The following is a 25,694-nucleotide window of genomic DNA, read 5'->3' on the forward strand; positions in this document are numbered from 1 at the left end:
AAACCACAGTATTATAACACAATTTTATAATAATGGACTAAGATACATCTTAAATCAATATGAATTTAGATAATTTTACATGAAACAGCTATTTCACAAAAGTATCATAAGTATTTAATGTCTTAGTTTTAAATGCTATCTTTTCTTAACACTTCTCAATAAATTAGCCTTATTCTCTTCATTTCAATCAGGCACTAAGCTTTCATACTCATATCGTGAAATAATCGTTAATAAAACCCTTAAGTCAAAATCGTCGTAATGTATGTGATAAAGGTCTGTTAAAGTCAATAATTTGAAGTTCTATCTACTCATGCTTGGTGGAATAAGGCTGATTTCACAGCTCCCGATCCGGCCCATGGAAGCCGATCCATATATCCACGGTCCTGTGTAAGGGTAGAGTACGGGATCAACGTGGAGTGGATAGCAATTGGAACAACCCTCGTCACAATGATGTTCTGGCGCTTCACGTGTCTCCTTCCTGGGAACTCCAGTCAGCCCAGAGGTTCCCGAGGTCCTGTGAAACCAGCCTAACATCCACGTGAATGATATGTATGAAGTAGGATGGAGTTCAGTTCATGTCGGCGTCTTGCTCGGCGTCGTGCGCGTAGTCGGCGTCGTCCAGCTCGTCCACCTCCAGGTACTCCACCTCGCCCTCCGCATCGTCGCCCCACTCCGCGGCCTCCTCCTGCAACACGCGCGTCAGTACGGGCCCCACACACACAGACAGACACACCCTCACGCACACATACCTGCAGGGCGAGCGGCTGCGGCGCGTGGCGCGTGGAGCGGTGCACGCGCGCGTGACGCTTCATAGCCGCCGCCGACCCGAACCTGCGGACCATACAATGCATTTAGTTGTTCAGTAATATGTTCCGTGTTTCTAGTAAGCATGGGTTGAATATAATCAGCCCATGTTTAAGATTATGAAGAGGTAACTAATTTGAGTTGTATTGTTTAAAGAACTGTAAATGAATATAAGGTACTAACGTGCGGCCGCAGGTGTCGCAGGTGGTGACGGGTGCGGCGGGTTCGGGCTCAGGCTCGGCCGCGCTCGCGTCGTTCGCTGCGGCAACCTCCACTGCTCCCGAGTGGCACTTACGGATGTGAGACATCAGGTTATTTCTAGAAAGTAACAAATGGAAATAAAGAGTTAAGTAACGGAATGAAATTGTGGAAATCGTGTAGGACCGATACATAGCAAACGAATAGCGAAAGCGTGAGGCGCACACCTGGTGGCGAAGCGCAGGATGCAGCCGTCGTAGCCGCAGACGAACTGCTTGGCCTGGCGGTGGCGCAGCAGGTGCGCGCTCAGCAGCTCGGGCGTGTCGCACGTGCGGAAGCAGGCCGCGCACACGTGCGGGGGCCGCGCCGCCTTGCCGTGCGCCGCCGCCGCGTGCGCCGCCAGCGCCTGGCGCGACGCCAGCAGCGCGCCGCACGCGGGGCAGCGCGGCCGGCAGCCCGCCGCGTGGCGCGCCGCCGCGCCGCGCCCGCACAGCGCGCACGCGGGGCCCGCGCCGCACGCGCCCGCCGCGTGCGCGCGCAGCGCCGCGCCCGACGCGAACATGGCGCCGCACGTCCAGCACGAGTGCAGCGCGTCCGCCGGGTGCGAGCGCGCGTGCGCGCGGTACTCCGACACGCGCTGCCGACACCACCCACATTACGTGACATTGCCAATTCATATGTTGTGATATAAGTCAGCCTAAAATTAAACACATAATTACTTGGAAAGACTGCGGGCACACAGAGCACTGATACACGGAGTCTCCCCTAGCATTGCGAGCACGCTCCAAGTCCTCATCGTCAGCTGCAGCAGCTGCCGCCAAGGTGTCACGCTCCACCATGATGATGTCTTCCTCCGAATAAGTACCTCCTGCTCCAGCACCACCCACTACTATAAAGACATCAATCTTCTGTGTCAACTCATGCAATCTGCAACCAATTAACAAAATCAATGTCTCTTATGCACATAACGTCATGATTAAAAAAATGATAAACAGCAACCAAGATGAATCATCCAGCTTCTGTATTATAGTAAAAAAAGTTCTTTACCTTCTACGCAGAGCCCTTATCTTTTCACTCAGAGGTGGAACACCTCTAGCAGAGATTGCAGTGCTAAATTCATAGGACTCCATGGTACGCCGGATACAGCTACTACATAGCCGTCCCTCTGGTACCACCTATGGATGACACTTATTTGTAAACATTATGAACTTTTCATTCATAACTCGACTCGATTTAGAAGAAAGTAACATGAAGTATATATAATACGAGTACTATACATAATAGATTTTAATTTCTTGACGATGCCTATTTACGTTCCCGCCCAATTAATTAGGTTATATTTTGTCAACATTATGTGGATCTGGCTTGCTTTTACCTTATTGGAGTTGAGGTGTAACAGCATCGTGCGCAGCGGCACCTGCATTGGTAGAGCACCAGCATCATGTTCTTCTGGCGATAGCAGTTCACCGCCGGTGCCGCAAATACAACACGTCTCCAACTCTACCTCAACTTTCATCACTTCAGTCGCCATTGTGTATGAATTGTTTTTAATCGGCAACACTACTTTTCCAACAACTTATGTGGAATTCTGTTAGAAAAACAGACAGCGTTTTTTAAGCGGTTTCTTGTGGTTTTTTTAGTCCAAGCATTCCAAGCGACAACTCACAAGTTAGACAACTTTGACAAGACAAGAAGACAACAAAATATGCATACATAAATTGACACAATCCAAAGTTGACAGGAGACAAAAAGAAAAGTAAAAGGTAAAAGATATTTTTATTTATAAAACATGAGTATACATACATGTGTGCATGCAGGGGGTTAAAAAGAAAAAAAAAGTAACAGTCATGTTTAGCCATTACAGCATACAAATATAAAGAAAGAAAAAATACACTTATTATTTTGAAATAAACCTCTCCAAATTAACAATTATACTTAAGTATTTATTAGTTTTAAGTTTTAATACAACAAAAAATAATATCAGTAAAATAATAACAATAACAACAACACTGTAAATTATTCTAGCACATAGTGGCTCTACCACTAATTAAGTTATAATATTGTAAAACAATATAAACAATTGTAAAGTAATATTTTTTTTTGTTTAAAAGCGAAATTGAGTTCAAGACGGATGGGCCAATATTTTCCATTAATTCATCCTATTATGAAAAGTAGTATCGTCCTAAATCAAAGAATAAAACTTTATTCTTATTTAAAATATCTGTCTTGAATTTTCTATTGTCTATGTCAAGGACGCACGATGGATCTTTGGATATTTATCTACAGCAACACTGACGTTTAATATTGTGTATTATAGTCTGTGGTCCTGTGGATATTTTGTTTATATAGTTAGATTCAAGTCATTCAAATATTTGTAAATTTCAATCCAGATTCATCCAGTGTTACTTTGCTTCTTGCCTGTTGTTCTAAAGTGTGTGAGACACAGAATTTTTTAAAATGTCGATTGGTGTACCTATTAAAGTACTTCACGAAGCAGAAGGTCATGTAGTAACTTGCGAAACAAACACCGGCGAAGTGTACCGCGGCAAGCTGATAGAAGCCGAGGATAACATGAATTGCCAAATGACGCTGGTTACTGTTACGTACAGAGACGGGCGCGTCGCTCAGTTGGAAAATGTTTATATCAGAGGTTCCAAGATCAGATTCCTTATATTACCTGATATGCTAAAGAATGCTCCTATGTTTAAACGTCAAGGGAACAAGCCAACTGCCGGACGGGGCAAAAGTGCGATATTACGAGCACAGGGTTAGTATTGAAATCAGTATATACCTAATTTTATAATGATTTATTTCAAAAACAAACAATATACCCCTTATCATTTCATTGTGACAGTTGACAATGTTTTGTTGCTAATTAACAGATCTCATATGAATATTTTAACCGATTGTAATATGATGTTAGCTGCTAGATCCTTGCGTCGCGGTGAGTTTACAATACTCAACTCACAAAATGCACAATACTGACATCGCATTGACTCAAAAATGCTATCACTTGGATATCCTTGCTGGCGACAGATTATTTCATTGAGTATGTTTAGTTATTTTTCGAAACAAATGTATATTGATAGTACTTAAACTAAAGAGAAATACTGTAAAATCATTTAGTGATGCAAGTTCTCTTTATTACCTAGATAATGATAATAGGTCTCTATGTGTTCTGGATAATCTAAGAAACTGGTCCTAAGATGACCCACTGACCACTGGTCCATATAAAATGTATCATATAGCCTGATTGTTTTTATTTTTACACACATACTTGCAATGGTTCTGCATCTACTTTGGATTCTTTCTTGTCCGTTCTCTCATAGAGCGGAGATGAATGATCCCTAGTAGATGCCCCATCACCTTATTGATAAAGTTCTCAAGAAGGCACTTTGCGGGAATGAGAAGAAAATAGTAGATCTCACTATAATATAAAGAAAGAAGAAAAGTTTTTATGAAGTTGCATACAATTGACAGCCAATACTAGAATAATTAGAATATAATTTCTTAGTATTTGGCCATCCTTATTTTTATTTAAACAACTTATGTGTACTACGCCTATTGTAAATTAAAGATCACATGATTAAGACATTTTCTTAGTAAAATTGTAACTTCACATATTTGGTATGTGACTGCGAATATGACTGTGGATTCCTCCATATGTGCCTCTAACAAGGTTACTCAATTCAAATGTCCTATTAGTAGCATCTATTCAGGGCGTCTAGGTCATCCCCATGGGTAGCCTTGGTTATCAATCTCTTTTTTATTTGTTACTATTTATGTAATCACTGTTCATTGATGATACTCATTAAAAGTGTAATGTGTTTCAGCTGCTGGGCGGGGCCGGGCGGGCGGTCGCGGCGGAGGGCATCGCGGCGGCTGGCAGGGCGGGTCAGGGCCCTCGCGACGCTAGACCTACTCAACAGCATCTCTGTATAACCACACAACAGTGATATTTTGTGTCTAAGTATAATTATATCTTAAGTAGGTATAGTAAGTTTTATTTAAGTCCTAAATAATAATACAAATAAATTGCAAGCTATGTTTGCATTATCTTGACAAGTATTTCAACTCAACATTTCTAGTTTATCAATGTATATATGCTGTGGAATACTTACTATTGGTACCAAATAAGGTGTCAGGGTGTGACTTGGTGTGTAAGACTGATTCACCTGCCTTATGTGGGCAAGTCATGTTGTACAGTTTGTGTCAAGTTGAGAATTGTGATTGATTGCAGTATATGATACACAATAAAGATTTTCAAATAAAATTCGTTTGGATTATGTATTTACTGAGAAATTAACTTAATATTACATATATTAGATCCTGCATCAATATTGTGTCATCAGTTGTTAAAGTAAATCCAGTGACAGAGTCAATGATTAATGTGGATGAATTAAAACAACCCATTATGTACACATGAATTTATTAAACTGATCTTGTATCCCAAGAGCATGTACAATGTGATACTAGCTATTGTTTCTAGAAATGTATTTATGGTACACTATATGAGGGATCACACTATCCATGTTTTACACAAATGTACTTTGTACTGGAATTTATCAATTTATCGGAACTTTAAAATATTTCTGATACCTATATAATATTAAATAATATTAAATTATATGAAATAATATAATTTAATATTATTATAATAATAATATTAAAAAATAATATTAAATTATATAGGTATAGTAGATATAATACTAAATTAGGATTACCTCGCTAGTCTAACAGATTCCTGATCTTGGTATCACCTGTTTATATCAAGGAAATATTATAAATTACTCATAACCTTTCCAAAATAACTTGACAAAACATATTTATCCTTACTTTTACGTTAATCAGTTCATTAAAGCTGTTATCGTAACTCTTCACCACAGCCACTCTATGACCGCGTCATAGACGTGTCTTATTAATGTTATACTTAAACTATAATATGTTAGTACGTGTGTGTGTAGTGTGGCTCATAACTCGGTCTCATGATAAGCTTGGTCTCGGCCAAGTTGTGTGATGTTATGACGACACGTAAACTCTGTCAACACTTAGTTCACACTAATTGTTACAGATGTTTACGCTTCAATGTTGATTGACGTCTAACTAAACACCTCTAATGTGTCTCGCACACTGGCGACGACAATAATTACATTTTAGAATTAAATAAAATAGAGAGCAAGCTATTTACATCGTTTAAATAAAGCATTAGTTGAAACGAATTTTCATACGATCATGACATTTTTTTCCGTAATTCTAATATTTTTCAACATTTGTTAGCCAATAGCTTACTAGGTCCTGCCTAGTCTATTCTAAGAGTCAACCAATTAGCAGTAAATGTAGTTCACCGCACAGAGTGAAGTCGTATTGGATGCGTAACAATAAATTAAGTGAGTGCGGTGCGGGGCGCGGCGGGCTCACAGGTCGGTCTTGGCGGCGGGGGGCGCGGCGCGGGGGCGGGGGGCGCGCGGCGGGGGCGCGGACCCGCCCCCGCCCCACAGCGCGCGCGTCAGCCGCTGCGCCGGCAGCTCCACCAGCAGCGCCAGCGGGAGCGCCGCCAGGTACGACACCGCCGCCACGCCGAACCACTCCGCTATCTGCCGGGACAACACGACGACCTAATTATGCTACATATTGGCTGGCAGAAAAATCAATGTTGGTCACACCGGGATCCCGGGATCACATGAGCAACATAATAACTTATGCATGTCTGAATGGTTGTTAGTGCTATGAGTTAGTGTTACCGCGGTCTGGCGGTCGAGCTGCGAGGTCATGAGGCGCGCGGCCACCAGCGACTTGTTGATGGGCATGTGCAGCAGCAGCGCGCCGAACGACAGCCGCGCCCAGCACGACCAGCCGCGCCACGACAGGCAGCGACGCACCCACGCTGTACACAACATCAAATCGTCATTATATTCATGTAACTAAAACCCTCGGACATCTTACAAAAGTTCTAGAAAAGTCTACAGCACAATGGCTTAATACCTAAAGTGCAATCCTCAAGCATAGAAACTAATGAAAGTAGAGTAGGCAAATGGTACGACAGCAATAATTAAGTAATATGTACTAACAGGTGTCGGTAGCAGGTGTCTAACGGAACCGGTTAGATTTCGATAGTTCAAACAATCAGCTACTGGTAAATATTTAGTAACTTATGCTGGCTAATTGTCTGAGCATGTATAACCACGCTATAGAGAGTTCCTGACTTATTCCAGTGTTTTTGTGTAATATACCTCCCTGTAAGACTGAGAACATCATTTATTTATTTAAAATTACAAAATTACCGGTAAACAATGAAATGAGAATGTTAGTTATCCTAGATACCGCCGTGGCTCCATAGCAATAAATTTTACGTTTTACTCAGCTGTATACTTAAGCATAGTATAGGGTTAACTAACATGGTACTCCATTGATAGCGCCGAGCAGCGCGATGCAGGTGAAGAGCGAGAAGACGGGGCGCTCGAGCGCGGCCAGCGCGGCGGCGGGCAAGCGCGAGGGGGGGCCGCGGCCCAGCGCGCGCGGGGACACGCACACCCAGCCCGCCGCCAGCAGCACCGACCACACCGACACGCAGCTGAACACCTGACACAACGCACACGATTCAGCATATTGTACGATGGTCGCAGCACGGCGCGGTGTTGTCGGTAGGACGGTACCTTATATCTGGGCAGCTGCACGTCGTTGTCGAGCAGCGCGTGGTGCAGGTGCGCCAGCAGCAGGCCGGCCAGCGCGCCCGGCAGGTTGCCCAGCGGCGACTGGTACAGCAGGTTGAACGACATGTCGCCGTTGTACGACACGCGCACCGACCTGCACACACAACACCTCACATTAGCAATATGACATCGATGCAGTTGATGGAACTCGTATGTAATATAATTGATGGCACATACTCGGGGCTGTGCATCACTAAGGTGGGCACGAGATGCCAGGAGTATGCCAGCGTGAAGAGCAGCGCGAGCGCGGCCAGCAGCAGCCCGCCCAGCACCAGCAGCGCCGCGCGCCGCCAGCGCCACAGCAGCAGCGTCAGCAGCAGGCACAGCGCGTACAGCTGCAGGTCCGCCGCCAGGTACCTGACAACACGGGCACACGGGCATCATCACATACTGCGCCATATACAGCCGAATACATTCGATCACGAACATAAGGTTTTATCGCGATACTCACCAGGTCTGTATGAGGCACTTGTCATCTGCGTACAATATGTTATTGAGGTAGAGCAGGTGCGTCCACCACTTGCGGCGGCACACGGCGGCCTCGCTGGCCACTAGTGGCGCCCACATGGGGCCGCGCCCCATACGCTCCCACCACGATGCCGCGAACCACACCACCACCCAGTACGATGGGCTCAGCCTGGAGTTTTAATATTGATTCCGCTTTTAATTAATGCAGTAAGACTAATTTCATAGGTAGAATGAAAATCTTGAGAAAGATATCTACAATTAGGTAAAATAAGTAAATAGTTACCTGATGATCCTGTTGATCATGGTGCTCACGAAGGTAGCGACAGGCGGCACGTTCTCCCCGCGCCGGCGCTGCTGCAGCAGCTTGTGCGCCAGCAGGAACGACGACATGATGAAGAAGATCTGCACCACCAGTGTGCTGTTGGTCATCAGCACCACGTCTATACCGCTGCGGATCTAGAGCATATGACACGCCATGAAATAGATAATAAAAACGGGTGTACAAATTGTACTTAAACGGAAAATTGACAGTTGGTTTAAAATTGGTGAGATTAGAGCTAAGATCTCACCTCTTCATAAATTCTGGTGTCGGTGAGGTATGTGTGCGTGGTGATCCAGCAGACGTGCTCGATGATGACGACCAGCATGGTGAGCACGCGCAGGCCGTCGAAGGAGGCCAGGTCCGTGCGCGCTGAGCGCGGCGGCGGCGCGTGCAGCGCGCGCCAGCACGCCGGGACCGACCACGCCAGCGCCCACTCCGCGCCTTGCAAAAACACATGACTAACTTATACGTCTCTTATACAACGAGCCTAATCGAGGTATGAGGGTTTTAAGGCAGCATTAAGTTAATTAAGAGCTTTTTAGGAACTCCAAGTTTAAGAGTTCCAGCAGTAAGACAGTAAACTTTATATCGACTTGATTTATACCTATATATTATAGATAATATCTATCAACAAATACTAAGTAACTTTTGGTTCATACGTCATCGATTTAGTACAATATATGCCGTAAGTGTTGCACTGTGAGGCAATATGTTCGTGGCGCACACAAACACGTTGCCTCACAGTACAACGCGGCCTCAGGAAAGTGAGGCGCGGACCGCGGTCCACTTACTCCGACACTCTGGACATCCGCACCGTGAGTTATATCAGCGCGGACGAGTGGGACCGGACTCACACGAGTCGGACGTGTTGGACGTGTTACACATGTTGCTGGAGGTGCATGGTCATGGTCACTACCGAGACGTGACGCTACTCGCAACGATGTGACATAAGTAAAAACAGTACAATAGGGATGAAAACATGTTTATTCAATTCCCGTCATTTAGTTTAATTGATCAAATTATTTCTAATATAAATTCACCATATTACAGTGTAGAGAGCTTATGCGTGACGTCATTTATGTGTGTGTTTTGCGAAGTCGTTACGACACTAGTCGCTCTCTTAAACTTTAAAGCAGTTTATCTTGTCTATTTGTACTTTTCAGATAAAGATATATATTTTTAATTTGCTATGTGACTGATTAAAAAACATTTTAACTCGCTAAAACAAAAGTGTTTACAAAATTCCATTGAACAGTCAAGCGCTTTGATTTGACAACTCTTAGAAATAAAAATATGAGAAAGATATGTTCCAATTTGATTTGTAGAAGCATTAGAACGTTCTCTGACTTGCGGAGGTTTTGTTGTGCGTTACTCAACAGCGCCGCCAGCCGCCGCGGCCCGCACGGTTCACTGGACTTACGTTTTTGGAACATAATGCTAACACATTGCAGAAGAGTACCTCAATGTATAATTAATTGTTATTGAGCCATAAAATGCCGAAAGCTGGTTAAAATAATTATGATGTAGATTTGAAACAATGCTATTCTAATGTGGGTTTGACCGCAGGTAGCTTTATATTTCCATGGATAATTGGGTAACGGTGAAAAAAAACTTCGTGACGCTATCTCTAAACCTTTGTAATTACCGACACGCAGCTTACTCGCGTGGAATTTTCCTTCTGTTTACGAATAGGCAACAATATGAAACAATTGTATTCAGGAGTTAGCACTTCCTGATGAAGATCTAATCTTATACTTTATGTCTATTCTGATACAATTCCTACTTTCGCGTAATTACATTTTACGTTAGCGGTTAGATATAGGTTCGTTTACTCTTCATGTAGTCGTCGAAATGATTGTCGTTTCCTGTGCCTAGCGGTGACGTCACTCCGAATAGGCCGATAACGTATAGCTATGTAACTACCACCACTGTCCGCTTTCTACAGAGATTGTGACCAATATTAAGAATGGTATCTAAAATCGTGATGTCTAGTTTTTTTTTGTTTCTATTCTAAAAATCTACTCCCGCAGTAAGGAATTTAATCCTTGTGTCACGACACTAGGGGTTTACAAACATACAACTCACATGCACAAAGACACCCAGACTCAAAACAAGCATTCGTGGATCACACACATGCTTGTCCTACGCGGGGATCGAACCCACGACACGACACGCACAGTGACCTCAACCACTCGGCTATCCGTGCAATCTTTATGAACTATGTATGGTTCTAATCATAAAATTATTTGACCACCTAGTATTCGGAATGTTTGTCTAGTCACGAGTGACATGTCTGTATGTACAACCTCATTGGTAGTAGGAAGTGATTGCAGAAGTCGGGCTCTACGCGATTGCTAAGCGAAAGGTTTTGCAATGGTAATAGGTTCCAGCAATTACTAGCGTAAGTACGGACTTGTTATATGTGGTCCAAACTTACAGATATATGAGTTTGTAATCAAATAATTCGAACCTTTTCAGTTGCTCAAGCCTGCATTTGAATCAGTTTGAAATGAAGGGATATATAGAAATATTTTTGGTAAAACCACACACTGGACTGTGGGTTTTCTCTGCAAGGCCAAAACTAGTTTCTAAATGACCAATTTGCGATTTAAAATAGTATGTCCTCATGAATGTTTTTCAAGTGTTACTTCATACTTTTTTTCATGATGTAGGTACCTTTGTTCTTGTTGCTGTTTTTTTTTCCATTCGTTACCATCAGAGTCGGTTTTCCGACCAAGAATTGAGAAATGTGAAATGCCAAAGACAGGACCATTTAAATTTAGCTAGAAGATATGTAAGTATTATACAACAAGTATAAGAAATATGTATTATTATTGTTTGTTAGGTATCGTGTGTACCTTTCTTGGCGTGGTCGGAGAGCGTGAGGTCGAGCGCGGTGCAGAGCGCGGCGAGCGCGAGCAGCGCCGACACGAACCACGCGAACGCGCGCTCGTTGCTCGTCAGCGGCGTGACGTCATCACCAGCACCCGCGCCTGCGCAGTACTCCAGCCGCGTCAGCTGCGCCGACAGGTTGTACGCGGCTGACATAGACGCGTTCACGCATGTTGAAAACCTGAAGGAAGAATATTAGTCTAGAGAATATTAACCCTGAATAGCAGAAATTGAGAGTAGCAGAAAAGGTCAGGTTAAAAGAAAAATGCAGTACAGAATAGCACATAATAGATTTTAAGTTTATGACCATCACCATCATCGTCATCATCAGCCCATATTCGTCCACTAGTGGAAAAATGCCTTCCCAATTGCACGCCATCGAGTTATACCTTCGGCTGCTCATGTTAATGATCAAAAATGGTCGCTTTAAAGGTTTTGGACCATATTTTAGTAACGCTTTTATAAACGGAACAAGTACCACAAATTCCTATAAATATGTAACAAGTACACCTTTTGTAACCAAGTCACGCAAACTGCCGAATTGTTGCAGGCGACCTCAATACAAGACATTAATTAACAGAACTAAGAGCCGGTCATTAATATACCGTAGATCGAACACCTACGACTGGTTTGAGATAAAGTATAAAGCAGTAGATAACGTAGGGAAAGGGAATTTACAGTAACAACGTCAACGAACACAAATAACACGGCTAATAGTGTCCACTGTGCGCTGTGCAATGTTCGATGCCACCGCTACATACAAAAGACATCAACGCGTTAATTATTAAAAAGAAAAATACAATTAGAGTCCCCTTTTTGTTTCTCTAAGTATATGATCGCTATTTATTAGTGTAAGATCTAAGACGTTATTTTAGATTAGAAGTATTATATTACGCAGATGTATTTTTAAGGTATTTCAAATACAGATTTTCGGGATTTGATTTTGAGGACATGCAGGTGACACAGGTAAAATTAACTATTATACCTTGTAATTTTACCTGAACAGTATGGGTATATATCTGCCTAGCAGTGCGGAGGCCTTACCAGGTGGCGTAGTGTTGCGGGCGCGGCGCGGCGGGCGCGTGCGGCGCGCACGAGCGCGGCAGGCACAGCCCGCGGTGCAGCCGCGTGTGGTTGAAGTTGTCCACCCAGTTCGCCGAGTAGCGCTGCAGAAATATACAATGTTAGATTAATACGAGAAAAAAAAACATTTTACTTTAAAAAAATCAACTCAATACTACAGCCGTTTGATGATAAACGTAACATATTTATACGTCTTTAAGAATAGAGTACTTAACATAATTTTAAATACTTACGCTTTAAGGAGGACTCTGATAAGATATTAATTTGTCAGGACCAATTATAATTCCTATCTAAGCGATTGGAAACCTTACTGATAAGATTTATGTGGACTGTCGAGATAACTATAGAATCAAATATCGCTGTTAACTGCATCTGTAAGTCCTAACCGACGGTTAGAGTATTTCCCAACACCGGCCGCCGGTTAGAGCGGCTGCGCTTGCGCAATAAGGGAAGACTGAACTAAACTATAAATACCGAACTTAAACCACATCGAATGAACGCTTGGAGCCGATTACTAGATATATATAACTATTTGCTGACTTCTGTAAAACTAAAATGTAGTGCAAAATATATAAATTTTGCAATTAACATTGATTATTGTATTCAATAATCAGCATATTAAAAGCTTCTTGCATCAAATGTTTTCTTGACCTATGGATATTAAATAAAGCATTTTTAAGACTACGAACAGAGCAGCAGCATTGTCTCCAAGTAAATATTTAACAAGTTTGTTCATATTCCAAGTCTGGTCCAGCGGTAAAAAAGCCTTTTCTAAAGACTTATTAAGAAAAAAATATCAATTGATATCAACTTTTCCTATGTCAGTACTTTCTCAACAATATAGTGAACACGATACATGACGCTACTCGCACCACGGAGGTTTTGTACACCATAGATTAAACCTTGACCCAAAGAGTGAAGTGATCAGAGCGGCTGATGACGCTCATATGATAAACGTAACTCGACGATACAGGGTGCTACAGAAGGACCACTCGGATGATAACGATGACAAGCCGTATCGATCGGAATTTAATATTGTGTACACAGTTACATTAAAAGTAATTCTTAACTATTTTACTAACGTTGTATGCAGTTTGAAATCAATGAATATTAATGTAGATGAAAAAAACCATGAAAAATGTTTAGTCTAAGAATGACTGATTCGCGAAATGACTACATGGTCTATAATTGACCAATTCTTGAAATGTACAATTCTTTAAATGACCGATTCTATAAATGACCGATTCTTCAAATGACTGATTTTTCAATTCTATGAATGTGTGTGAATATCTATAATATCGTAAATAAAATGCTATGTAAGGGTTTGCAAATCATATATTTTTCAACTAGTTTAAAATAATAACTTGTGTAGTATGCATGAATCAACGACGTGGCTAATAGATGGCGCTATTTCTGAAATATGTATATGCATTATCAAAAATGGAGAAACATCAGTAATCTTTTTTTTTTAAATGATTTATATTCAACTACATATTCCTAAGTGATTTATTTCTTATTTTTTATAATTGTTGATTTTTTGATAATTGATTTTATGACTTTTTGATAACTGTTGATTTTTTTTAAATAAAACGAATAAATATTTACTTTTGGGCTAACGTGACATTATAACCACATATTTGACTTTTGATTGGACTTTATGATAACTGTTGTTTTTTGAAAAGAAACTGAATAAATGTTTACTTTTGCGCTAAAAAATGTAGTACGTGCCACGTACTACATTCATACAAGTTATTTTTTGAAACTAGTTGAAATATATGATTTGCAAACCCTTACATAGCATTTTATTTACGACTAGCTTTTGCCAGCGTCTTCGTTCGCGTTCACTCCCGTTTTCGCAACATTTTTTGTCAATGCTCCGCTCCTATTGGTCTTAGCGTGATGTTATGTAGCCTATAACCTGCCCAGGAGCATAAAGAATAATTGTGCCAAGTTTCGTTAAAATCCGTCCAGTAGTTTTTGTTTCTATAAGGAACATACAGACATACAGACAAAAATTTTACTGATTGCATTTTTGGCTTCAGTATCGATCACTAATCACCCCCTGATAGTTATTTTGGAAATATATTTCATTTACAGAATTGACCTCTCTACAGATTTATTATAAGTATAGATATTCACACACATTCATAGAATTGAAAAATCAGTCATTTGAAGAATCGGTCATTTATAGAATCGGTCTTTTATAGAATCGGTCTTTTATAGAATCAGTCATTTGTAGAATCAGTCATTTAAAGAATTGTACATTTCAAGAATTGGTCAATTATAGACCATGTAGTCATTTCGCGAATCAGTCATTCTTAGACTAAACCATGAAAAAATAAACTTGGATTTCACGATTTTGAATAAATAAAAGTGGACCTTCTGAATTCTGTTTATTGCGTGTTAAGGTAAACACAAGCTGTGCCGGTCAGTGGTCCACGTGAGCGCGGTCATTGACCTCCCCCCCCCAGCGCTGGGCTCCTTTCACTGCCGTTCCCTTGTATAATAGTGTTTCATAGTTTCAGTGCAATCCCATTTAACAGCATAATAGATATGTTGCATAAAATATGTTTTATTGTATGCGCCGTGATGTAACATGTTATTTAGCGTCGGAACATCTACTTGATAATCAAATAACTTTAAGTTTATTTCCTTATGAATATCCGTTTAATCCTAACTTATTTAAAGTTTAAGATTATAGTGATCGAGATTAAAACTTAAAGATAAAACTTCCGTTAACAGCGAAGTGTGCAAAACTGTATGACTAGTGACGTAAAACTGGTTTGCAAACATATCTGGGTCAGGTTACATAAGCACACCATCATTTACATGATCACCGAGCTGAATGGGGTCCTTGTGGCAGAGTGATGGTGATATAACACTCGTCTAATGAAGCTCGCTCGTGTTTCGCAAAGTGACTGGTTTTATATCAACACTCAAAGGACCAAAACAATGTCATATGGGACAAAGGCTTTTGAAAATAACACAAATATTAATAAAACTCGCTGTTAGTAATGTCTTATGCTGGTATTAGGAACGATATTTTTAAGATTACCCACAATATACAATGGAAACTTCAGATTAGGCCTAATACTTTTAAACTTTTTTTACTATTTACACCATTTTTAATTAGCCCCCTGTGTTCCACTACCGAGCAAAGGGCTCCCAATTAATATTATACACCAATTGGTCTAATTTTCTCATTTGCTTAATTAGTTATACATTCAATCATCAATGTACTATAACTGAGTACTCTGTCATGTTTGACAACTAAACACAGATCTGTGAATGAATGGCGTCTGGAAGACTAATGAGTGTCGTGCTATATGTCAGCAGTTGTGTGACAGTCTGACAGCAACACAAACAGCTCGTCATTCATCACTCGGAGCAGTGCAAGCGTGTTCACTTCATTACAACACGAATACATACAAACATACAGGGCTAGGGACGCGATGACATGAACATTATCATGTGATTGATCAGTAATTGAATTTGTTAATATTTAAGCTACGTCTTAGATAAATGTATACAATCCTCAGTTTTGTTTGTTACGTCATAAATTGCTATATTTTTTGTTGATAAATTGTAAGATATGAGATAATCCTTCTATTAAATTATTTTCTCTAAAATAGTTTTTTATAAGGTTGTGTCGTAACTCACGGGTTACCTACATAAACAGTCTGTAGACTATAATGTTTGCAGCGCGGAGGAGGTTGTATCTATTTACTTTAGTAATTGAAGTGAAAGGATCTGATTCTGTGCCATACGCAGATATTATTAATGCGGTAATGCGTAGATGAATATACTCGTGACCGCACAAAATAAACATAATAGACTCGCATTTCACAATACTTTGACGTACGAATTCTTTATTTTGTGTTGAAATCCTTTACTTCCATTCTCTTTTAGAAAAAATAGAAAAATGGTGAGAAATAAACTATTCATGTTTAGTCATTCAAAAACATCACTTAATTTTACACTTATAAATGGTACTTGTATTTGGGAAACTTCAATATTTTGATATTAATTCCAGAAAATTAGCAATTTTAATATACTACGAATTATAAAAACTAAAGTTTGTATGTGTGGATGTACGGATGTTATTTCCTGGTCCACCCAAAAGCCACTGAACAGATTTAGACGAAACTTGGTACACTGATAGTTTATACCCAGGATTAACACAGGATAGTTTTTATCTCGATTTCGAGATTTTCGATGGGTCTCAGCTAGTTTTAAAGATAAACTTAAATTAATTACACCGACGAGACGCGACCTTTGCGTGCAAATAAATAGTGAATGATTTTGTGTTCGTCGTGTCACTCGCGTAAGGACTAAATGAGGTCGCTCCTTATGTAATAAGGTTTCTATTCTGTTCCGGCGGCTGTGTGACGTCACATGTCCAAAGTTCACACTAGACCGATAAGGCGAAAGCAAAGTTCGACAGCTGTAGTGAGTAACTGTTCACTCTATCCAGTTACCGATTTTTTTCAGCGTTCCATATGGAACTTCTAGGTTGTTCTAAGAAATTTCTATCAGAAACCCTCATTTTGTGCGGATGATGACCAAGGATGTGGTCCGAGTGAGGCTGTTAGAGTAATTTTTACAGTGAGACGGCACGTAACGCGATACAGGTTTTTTTCAGGATCGGCCGAATGTTCTATATATATCACCGCCAGGGGCGGGAAGGTCGAGAGTCTTTATAAAAAACTGTTGAGATAATATTTACTATTTATGTGAGAAATTATTATCTTGGCAATCTAATAAAACGTTAACAGTAAAATATTACAGACATAGCTGACCGTCATCGCAGCTGCAAGTAGGGTAATGTTTTTTGCTTTGTTTCATGAAGATAGATTCTATTAAGATACATTGGTTTTGTGGTAATAACCAGACCAAGCTACTTTCATACTTACAATGTTATAGAAAGGAGAATCTAGACTAAACTGTAAATTGCAGATTAAGAACGAGTTATTTTTAACAAAAATACGGGTGTCTGCTATGTGTATGTCTATCTGGCTCTCCCCAACGGATTAAGTTGTTTCAAAGTTGTGAGGTTGAAAGTGGTGAAGAATTAAAGAATGTCCGCAAATATAGTGGGGATTGAAATGAAAGCGCATTAAATAGAACATTGATGACTAAATCAACTGAGTTGGACAACAAAATGGAATAAGGAAATCCGATTGTCTAGTGAGAGTATCAATCACTATATCTCAATATTCTCAATTACAATTCTACTAAAGACGATTTGTCATGTCGGTTAATGTCGTGAGATCTTTTTTATTTTTAGTTTTACATCTAAGTTTATATGCAATGACATCATAATGACTTGAGTGATGCCCCACCAGCCAATCACCTAATGTCCTCTCTCCCCTCGTGTTACCTGCATGACGTCGAACAGCGCGTGCGGATGCCGCTCGGGGCTCAGCTCGAAGCTCCCGACGCAGTAGACGCCGCGCGCCGCCCGGCAGCCCGCCCACTCGTCCAGCGCGAACAGCTGCGGCATCTCATAGTACTGCTCGTCTGAAATGGAGAACCGAGATCAGTAAGCTGGCTTTGTACATAGAGCATCTATTTAAACAACAATGCAACTTGGGTATTGTGTTTCGAAAGTCATCAATGGTTTTCTGTAGCTGTAATCGATGAATACATCGCTTCCACCTAAGTCACCATAAGCACCAAAGTGAGTCGAGCTCGTGAAATTCATAATAATATTTAGTCAACCCATGTATGGAAGTCCCATTCACGACGACGTCAAAGACAAAATTACACTTGACTACATTAAACGAACTGCAAAGAAAGAGACTAACGCACAAAGTACGAAAACGAACAATAAAGCTCCGAGAACAAAATAAACAAAGAATGTATTTGCCTGAAAGAATGAACTTTCATTTCAACCGAACTTACGAGTAAACAAATATCTAGCGAGTTACCGAGCAGCTCCGGCAAATGAGCTAACATGAGACACAGCGGTTATGTATTATTTGACGCCTTTGTTTGAAATAAATAAAATAAATTTCACCTATAAATATACGACACATGTTGTTAATTTGAAGTTTACAAAAGCGCATCCTTAGATAGTGATTCATTATTAAATGATGTAATTGTTTCGCCACGCTTATTTATCAGGATCTCCGACTTGTTTCAGACGATATGATTGGTCTATTTTTGTGTGAGTGATAAAGATAGTCCATCAAAATGTATGTGGAGTGGGCAAGTGGTAAAGGGCGGGGAACGTGCCATCCACTTAGGGGACCGGTATGTTTTTTCCTTTATTACCACGGATTTCGGATTAAGAGTGTGGAAGAGTAATGCCGTGTTGGTAGAGCCGCAGATGAAATAGCATTGGTTCAAGTGAAAAGCTTTCACTAGTTAACACAGTAGCCCGTCCGAGCGCTCAATCAATAAAGCAATCATAAATTAAATGTAGTGTTGTTCACGTGTAACGTACAACACCACGCGGTCTGTCGCCGGCCGGGCATCGGGGCCGCTTGCTCAACCCGTGGGCGATGCAAGCGCCGCAACACGCACTGTTGTGTTAGTGCCACCGCGTGCCCAACACTGGCCTGTACTAACCATCATATGTTGCTGTGATCGATTGTACAACAAACACTACTGGGTAGTGGTTACCTTGAATGTTGGTGAGTTAGATGTTGGTAGCTAAGTAACGTATCAATTGAAATTTTTCTATTGTTCTGATTGACAATCAAACAGGATGGGCCACCCTTACGCGGCTAAACAATACATCATATAACTGATCACAGTAGATTATGCTCTTCAACTAGGGTCGCCATCTGGGAACTAGATATATAAAAATCCCCGGATTTAAGAATTCAGAATCCGGATATGTCGAGAGGATTTCTTTAACGTAGTTAGTTCGGACTTTAGGAGACACTATCTACTAACTTTGTAGCAGTTTTGTAGGAGACACGTTGCTCTATACGCGTAGATCGGAGAGTGGATGGTGACAAGGCCCGAGAATATTTGTCGCGACTGTTTTTGCGCCTAACTGTATACCGAGATATAATCAGCTTTTCACGCAGACAAAGAATTCGTAATAGTTATGTAAATAAGTCAACATTGAAAACTGATTACATAAATGTGATAATGTATTGCATGAACATTAAGTGCATCGTAATGCTTATAATATTGAACTTGAATTAACACCGGCGCTGTGTTTACATCCTGCGCCCGCGCCGCGTCCTGCCGCGCGCCGCCAGGTGGCGGGGTTAATAGCATAGCGCACGCCAGTAATGTAACCACTGCTTTAGCATACAATACGCGTGTCAAGTTCACAAGACTTTACACGTTTCATTAAAATCATAATTATTAAATGTAATTAAGACACTGTTCGTTAAGTTCTATACCTAATACTGCACCGTGGAATAAATAACATTAGTCAGCATTTGCATATTATTCAAAATAAATATGTACTTTATTTTCTGACAAATAACAATTATTATTAATGTTTTATTATGAAAATTACGAATAAAACGCGACACGAAATAACACTCTTATTGTAAGGTAGCTGTTTCTGTGAAGTTTAAGAGTAATTAGTATTTAGTTTGACCACAACAGATTAATAACGGTAGTCAGTCAGAGAGCTTATTGTATCGCTATTGGCAGAGAAGTGTCACGATAGTGATGAGAAAGTCACAACATGATGGAAGTGTTCGCGAGTTACTCACAGAACTATGTTAAAAGGTAATAGACGGTGCGCACGCGCAGCTTTCCCTGCCCGATGCAGTCATAGTGGTTACAAGCACACCATTAGCACTAAGTTCATTATTAAAACTGAAAACGGAACACCATCATATGATACGCCATTTTTGTGAATAATGTTTTTATTTCTCAAAAAATAAAATTCCGAAACAAAATGAGCTTTGAATTGTGATCAGCAGATACCAGGATCCCAATTCTGCTATTTACAATGGCCGATGAATGAAAATGGGCTTAAAATGACATTCTTTGTATTTTGCCTGTAAAATTCAATACAATTAACTTCCAATTCTTTTATTGGCAAAATGCTTAAGAGAATAGGAATAATTTCAAATTTAATTCAATTGCCATTCATTCATCGGCCATTGTAAAATAGCACAATCGGGGCCCAGGCAGAGAATACAACATTATTTCCGTCTAAAAGATAGATAGTTATTGACACATAAAAGTAACATTTCAATAAATATGGCGATCAAGACTGAGTCGGATAGGCTAAAGAAAAAGAATGGGTTTGGCGTCAAATCTATTTGTTTTGTCAAACAACAAACTCATGACCCTCCCAACACCGTTGTTTCACCTCTATTTTTATTTGCATCATCACCAACTTAAATAAATCATGTGTAAAATCCAATGTCTGACTATTAGGGTTCAGGACATACAGCCTGTGACAGACACTGCAGCTTTAGTTATAGATCTGTTTTTCCCCTTTGGGTGTCTAGTTTTAAAGGGAGTGCAAAAGCTAGACGATGCAAGCAATTTGCATAACATATTAAAAGGTGAAATGTATTTATTTTAAGAAGAGAGATTTTGCATTCGCTTTTCGAGATCGAACGGTTTAGTTAGTTAAGTAGTGTCAGCGCAAAGTGTGTTAAAATCTTGGTTTTTATGTCATCGTGTTATTTTTAAATTAATCGATAGAGTCTACTTTCCTGAGGCTTAGAGTAAACATAGGAAATGGACGAAGTGCGTAGTGATATTTACCTCCCAATATCTAGGCTTAAACTCTATCCGTGTTAAACACTCAACCTACTATTCAATTCGTCGTGTCAGTGCGAAGCTTAGCTCAGTAGTCATAGTGAGAGATTTACTCTCGACCCGAATCGTGAACAAAAGCAAACATACATGCTTCCGAGTACTTACAGAAAGTTGACTTTATGTGGGCATGTCAAGTAACTGTTCAATTATGACGTTTGTCGAAGCAACGTGATAATCAATTCAATAAATTAATTATTAAACTTTACAAACAACCAATACTCTAAGTTTTTACTTCATTGTAAACACTTTGAAATCTTATCTCGTATGTTCCATTACGTGGGTCTGGGTGTCTTTGTGAATGTGAGTTGTATGCTTGTAAACCCCCCGCGACACAAGGATTAAATTCCTTACTGTGGGAGCCGTTTTTTTTTACATTAATTTTAATTATTAATAGAAATACTTGTCAACTGTTTCCAGTAACGACACATGTTTTTATTTTAAAGTCAAAGTCAAAGAGTTTCTTCGCTCATATTTCTGGTTCTTACAAAACTCAGCTAAATTATGTTAGGCAGGTCTTGAAAAGTTTTTGGAAAACTTTATGGTTTAGGAATATTCGTTTCGCTACTATCATTACACTTCAGTGTATACTGCGTTTATGTATTATACTGGAGTGTTTTTTTTATCAGACAGCTTGTTTTGAATAGTAATCAAAGTCTATGCAGGAACTTTGAAACAATCTACTTTTAGGGGAAAACATCGATGTTACCTAAAAGGTTTCTCTTAGCAACTGCAATTAAATTAGAGCTCAATTTACAGATTTTAATGGTACATATAATACAAATTAGAAGTATTTTGGATCAAGTAAATATGAATTTTAAAAAATGTTTGCCAGAAAATGATCTAGAGAATAGATTCGTTTTAATGCTAGAATTAATTTTATCATTAAATTAGCTAACGTCAATCAACCATTTCACTTATAGTTTTAGCTCTATATTGATGCAACAATACTCGATCCTCTTATATGAGATGAATACACGAATCGGACGAATTTAATTTTGCATTAATCATAACCAGTTTAATTTCAGAAATCGAAATTAACAAAAGATATCTGCATTGAGTTTAAGTTGTAAAAGCATTTGATCCTCGAGTTTGGGTGTCTACTGTCTATGTGCATGTGACTTGAATGTTTGTGAAACTCCCCGCGATACAAAGATTAAATTCTTTATAGCGGGAGACGTTTTTTTAAACTAATAAACTAAACCATCCAACCAATTGCTGTTGAGATGAAACTCGATTTGTAAATAATCTGGGATCAATTAGTAGCCACAATCTCGAATGATCATCTAATAAGTAGTTAATACTAAGTAGCTGCTGCAATTACCGTAGCTTATAGTTATACTATATACATATGTAATCATACTGCAATCTGTCCAGTTGTTGTGCAGCCTAAATTATACACATTTTATAAGTAATGACATCTAAGTGCCTCCGACAAATATACTTTCATGTAATATGGTGTTTCAGCGGTCGCGGCGACGCAGCGGGTCAACGCAATGATCGAGTGCACGCGATTGCGGGTTCGAATTCAAGAAGTGTTTATGATCGGAATAGTTTTGATAAGAAATACTATTCTTATTATACGTATAGACAATAATTAGAGACTATTTATAATTGTAAAACAAATAAAAAGTCGAAATAAGATACCTTAAAAGGATATCTAAAGTAAAGGATCAACAGTCGTTGCTTTTTGATTAGAGAGTGCTTTTGCCAGCATTAGAAGAAATACGGAGCGATAATTATAAGGGCAGTAAGTATATTACGGTAACACTGTACCCTCTACATATAAGTTTCATAGGACAACTACATGATGTAAAAAAGTCAAGAGTAAAATCCAAGATCGATAGTCAACGGCTAAATAACTATAAAATAAACCGTCATCCGGCAGCGGAAACCTAGATCACGAGCGAAGGGTTCCACAGTAAACGAGCGCAAACCTTCGACACTTGTATCGTAACTCAAACGCAAAGGACCGAGTCCCTTTTACTCGAATAGTTACAAACATATTCTAAACACAATTTTAAATCTTTCAAACTTAAATTTAGTATATTTTTGTCACTGTCAACTAAGAACTGTTAGAAGTATATCACATATCCACTGTTCACTGTTTACCGGTAAGGTCTAGGATGACGTCGGTGTTGGCGTGTGCGAGGGCCAGCAGCGCCAGGGCAGCCAGCGCGGCCAGCGCGCGCCTCGGGTCCATGGTGGGCACTGCGCGGGCGTCGCGAGCCCCGCGCCGCCAGCCGCGCGCTTGCGCAACACCGCGGCCTTTCCAACACACCGGCAGGGATGCTACGCTACTGTCCCCACTTCTTACATATTTTATTATTGTTCGTCTAACACTGACAGATGCATCTTATGCCAATAGGGTCGCTCGTTCAGGTCCGCCCAGAAAGGTGTTGTGTCTTCGTCGACATTTTTTTAAAGGAAATTGTCGGGGTTTTTCCTTGTGTCTAAATAAATCGTTTTTTGTCACATAAGATGCTTTTCTCACAAGTACTTAACTATTGAATTGATTAGACAAGCAGTTTCCAAGAGGCTGGCTCTTAGTTACAGACGTCCTAGAGATCATGAGTTTCACCTACCTAGTTTTGAACCTACAAAATCATTCATACAAACTCCACATTTGACATGTATAGAACAGCAAATAGGTAAGTTCTTTATACGGTGAGCTTGAGTGATGACATCTGTGCAGCACTATTAGTTAATGATGTCACACGTGAATGTCATTTGTTAGATGTCAGACGACGCGTTGTTGACGAGACTAGGTCACAGAGCAGACGCGGAGACAAGCAACAAGCGTCAGATGAAAGGACCAGGTGATGGATAATCATCTGCTTGTAATTGAACAAGGAGCACATTAATAACTGACAGATAATGACGGTACTATTAATTAGTTTGTATGTATTTCGTTAACTAACTTATGTTGTCGCTTTTCTCCAGTTTAAATAAATGATTTAGAAATAAGAGCGACGGTTATGAGCGTATTAGTTCAGTAACAGCCAGCCGGCTTGCGGTTAGAAGTTTACGTAATACACGTTTTACAGACTTTCTGAGATCGTGCTCCTACTTTGATTTGTTCTAGATACTAAGACAGTAAAAAAAACATTCATTTTTTTTAGAGAGTTTACTTTCAGTTTACCTCATTAAATATAAACGGGGTACCTACATCGTAGAAGGTGGTCATGCTGAATCTTATTGGACAATTCCGAAGTTTATTTCCTTGATGCGACTGAGGCACATCTTGATAAACTCGAGTCGACTCGAATACGATCACGTATCGCAATTCCGGAGTCAATTGAGGTGGTGCCTATTTGAAAGCGCTTTTCTCTTCTCCCTTCTTTACAATCCCCTCTCTAACATACCTTCGGGAACGTTTCCAATTCCTCGTCTCCAGAGGCAAACCTGGTCGTTCTTCTTCCCCTCATCTCCTACGTGTCCCTCCTCATGCTTCGAGTCATTATGATAGATCGTTCACCGTGCGCCCTGTGAGGCTTTGGAATTCTGTTCCTCACACTATTCGCGAAAGCCCATGGAATATTTCCTATCAACATGACTTGTATTTACTTATCAATACATATATATATTATATGTAGGTATGTATTTTATTTTGTTTGAAACTTCAGTGTAGTTTTAAATTAGTATATTATTTTTCTTTTTCAAATACTGTTGCGCTATTTTGATTTCCTTCTAAAACAAATCTCTCTATCACTCTAAGGCTTGCTGTTAGAGAACCCAACTCTGGATTAAGCTCGCCTTTGTACATGAACTTTCAAGAACATACTATGTCTTATATCCAAGTGTGTATTTATGTGCAATCAAGTATAAATAAATAAATAAACAGAAGTCACCATCATATGACGCACATCACACTTCTTCTGTTATTAATATGAAGACAAACCATGACAGACAATTTACTAATAACTAATACATATATTATAATTATTATAATACTGTTGATTTAAACAACCACAAAAGTCAGCGTTTGGAGAAATAAATCTGTAAAACCTTCCAGTAGTTTTCCGTGAACTCAATGTTATGAGTTCAATAGCTTGTGAAGAGAGATATGAAATTGTTTAACGGGTTGTAGTAATAATAGAAGGTGCCTAAATATGTAGTGGCCAGCCCTGCGTTGTGGCGGGTTTAACAGACGTGAATCGATTAATGATAGAATAGTATAGAATGTGCTTTGTATACGCCGCGCGACTCTGCGGCCGGCGGCGCGCCGCGCGCCGTGCGGCATGCCGGCGCAGCGCTGATATCGTCTAGGTCTTGTGTACGATGTACTGACATTGACAACAGTGTCAACTCGTATATGATGACATGGTGAACATGGGCTGATTGCCAAGTCCTACAAAAGGAAATAAAAAGATTTCCAAAAAAAAACATGTTATCGGTTAGGTATATCTATTTTCTTTGTGGGTTGGATATCTGTCATAGCTTGTAGAGTGCATACTAAATAGTACGAA

At 40.0% G+C, this 25,694-nt stretch overlaps 3 protein-coding genes across 3 annotated transcripts; 1 reads left to right on the forward strand and 2 right to left on the reverse strand.

The window, feature by feature from the left end:
- Positions 1–11: 11 nt before the first annotated feature.
- On the reverse strand, positions 12–2,830 carry LOC113495557 (GDNF-inducible zinc finger protein 1-like). Its single transcript, XM_026874318.1, has 7 exons — positions 2,378–2,830; positions 2,050–2,177; positions 1,722–1,929; positions 1,230–1,639; positions 988–1,122; positions 750–831; positions 12–685 (listed from the first exon to the last, which is right to left on the reverse strand). The coding sequence occupies exons 1-7, from the start codon at positions 2,531–2,533 to the stop codon at positions 569–571; spliced, it is 1,236 nt and encodes a 411-aa protein (XP_026730119.1). The 5' UTR covers positions 2,534–2,830; the 3' UTR covers positions 12–568.
- A 500-nt stretch (positions 2,831–3,330) lies between these two features.
- LOC113495571 (small nuclear ribonucleoprotein Sm D3) lies at positions 3,331–5,275 on the forward strand. Its single transcript, XM_026874344.1, has 2 exons — positions 3,331–3,769; positions 4,836–5,275. The coding sequence occupies exons 1-2, from the start codon at positions 3,460–3,462 to the stop codon at positions 4,916–4,918; spliced, it is 393 nt and encodes a 130-aa protein (XP_026730145.1). The 5' UTR covers positions 3,331–3,459; the 3' UTR covers positions 4,919–5,275.
- Positions 5,276–5,730: 455 nt separating this feature from the next.
- Positions 5,731–24,322, reverse strand: LOC113500533 (O-acyltransferase like protein-like). The gene is made up of 13 exons (XM_026881365.1): positions 23,338–24,322; positions 17,858–17,997; positions 12,439–12,560; positions 11,361–11,575; positions 8,750–8,943; positions 8,464–8,636; positions 8,164–8,349; positions 7,890–8,069; positions 7,656–7,806; positions 7,398–7,581; positions 6,744–6,886; positions 6,488–6,596; positions 5,731–5,762 (listed from the first exon to the last, which is right to left on the reverse strand). Exons 1-13 carry the CDS (start codon positions 23,426–23,428, stop codon positions 5,731–5,733), a joined length of 1,920 nt encoding a protein of 639 aa, XP_026737166.1. The 5' UTR covers positions 23,429–24,322.
- Between the last annotated feature and the right edge of the window lie 1,372 nt (positions 24,323–25,694).

This window comes from Trichoplusia ni, chromosome 1 (assembly GCF_003590095.1).
Source record: "Trichoplusia ni isolate ovarian cell line Hi5 chromosome 1, tn1, whole genome shotgun sequence".
Classification (NCBI taxonomy): domain Eukaryota; kingdom Metazoa; phylum Arthropoda; class Insecta; order Lepidoptera; family Noctuidae; genus Trichoplusia; species Trichoplusia ni.

Bases quoted from the DNA above. Each gene is read 5' to 3' on its own strand.
- LOC113495557 (XM_026874318.1), bottom strand. From the start codon at position 2,533: ATGGCGACTGAAGTGATGAAAGTTGAGGTAGAGTTGGAGACGTGTTGT. The intron at 1,123-1,229 runs GTGTGCGCCTCA...GTTACTTTCTAG, and splicing joins ATCCTGCGCTTCGCCACCAG to AAATAACCTGATGTCTCACA. The intron at 686-749 runs GTATGTGTGCGT...CGCGTGTTGCAG, and splicing joins CGCAGCCGCTCGCCCTGCAG to GAGGAGGCCGCGGAGTGGGG.
- LOC113495571 (XM_026874344.1), top strand. From the start codon at position 3,460: ATGTCGATTGGTGTACCTATTAAAGTACTTCACGAAGCAGAAGGTCAT. The intron at 3,770-4,835 runs GTTAGTATTGAA...AATGTGTTTCAG, and splicing joins TGCGATATTACGAGCACAGG to CTGCTGGGCGGGGCCGGGCG.
- LOC113500533 (XM_026881365.1), bottom strand. From the start codon at position 23,428: ATGGACCCGAGGCGCGCGCTGGCCGCGCTGGCTGCCCTGGCGCTGCTG. The intron at 8,637-8,749 runs GTGAGATCTTAG...CATATGCTCTAG, and splicing joins ACACCAGAATTTATGAAGAG to ATCCGCAGCGGTATAGACGT. The intron at 5,763-6,487 runs GCGGGTCCGCGC...TGATATAAACAG, and splicing joins GCGCGCGCTGTGGGGCGGGG to GTGATACCAAGATCAGGAAT.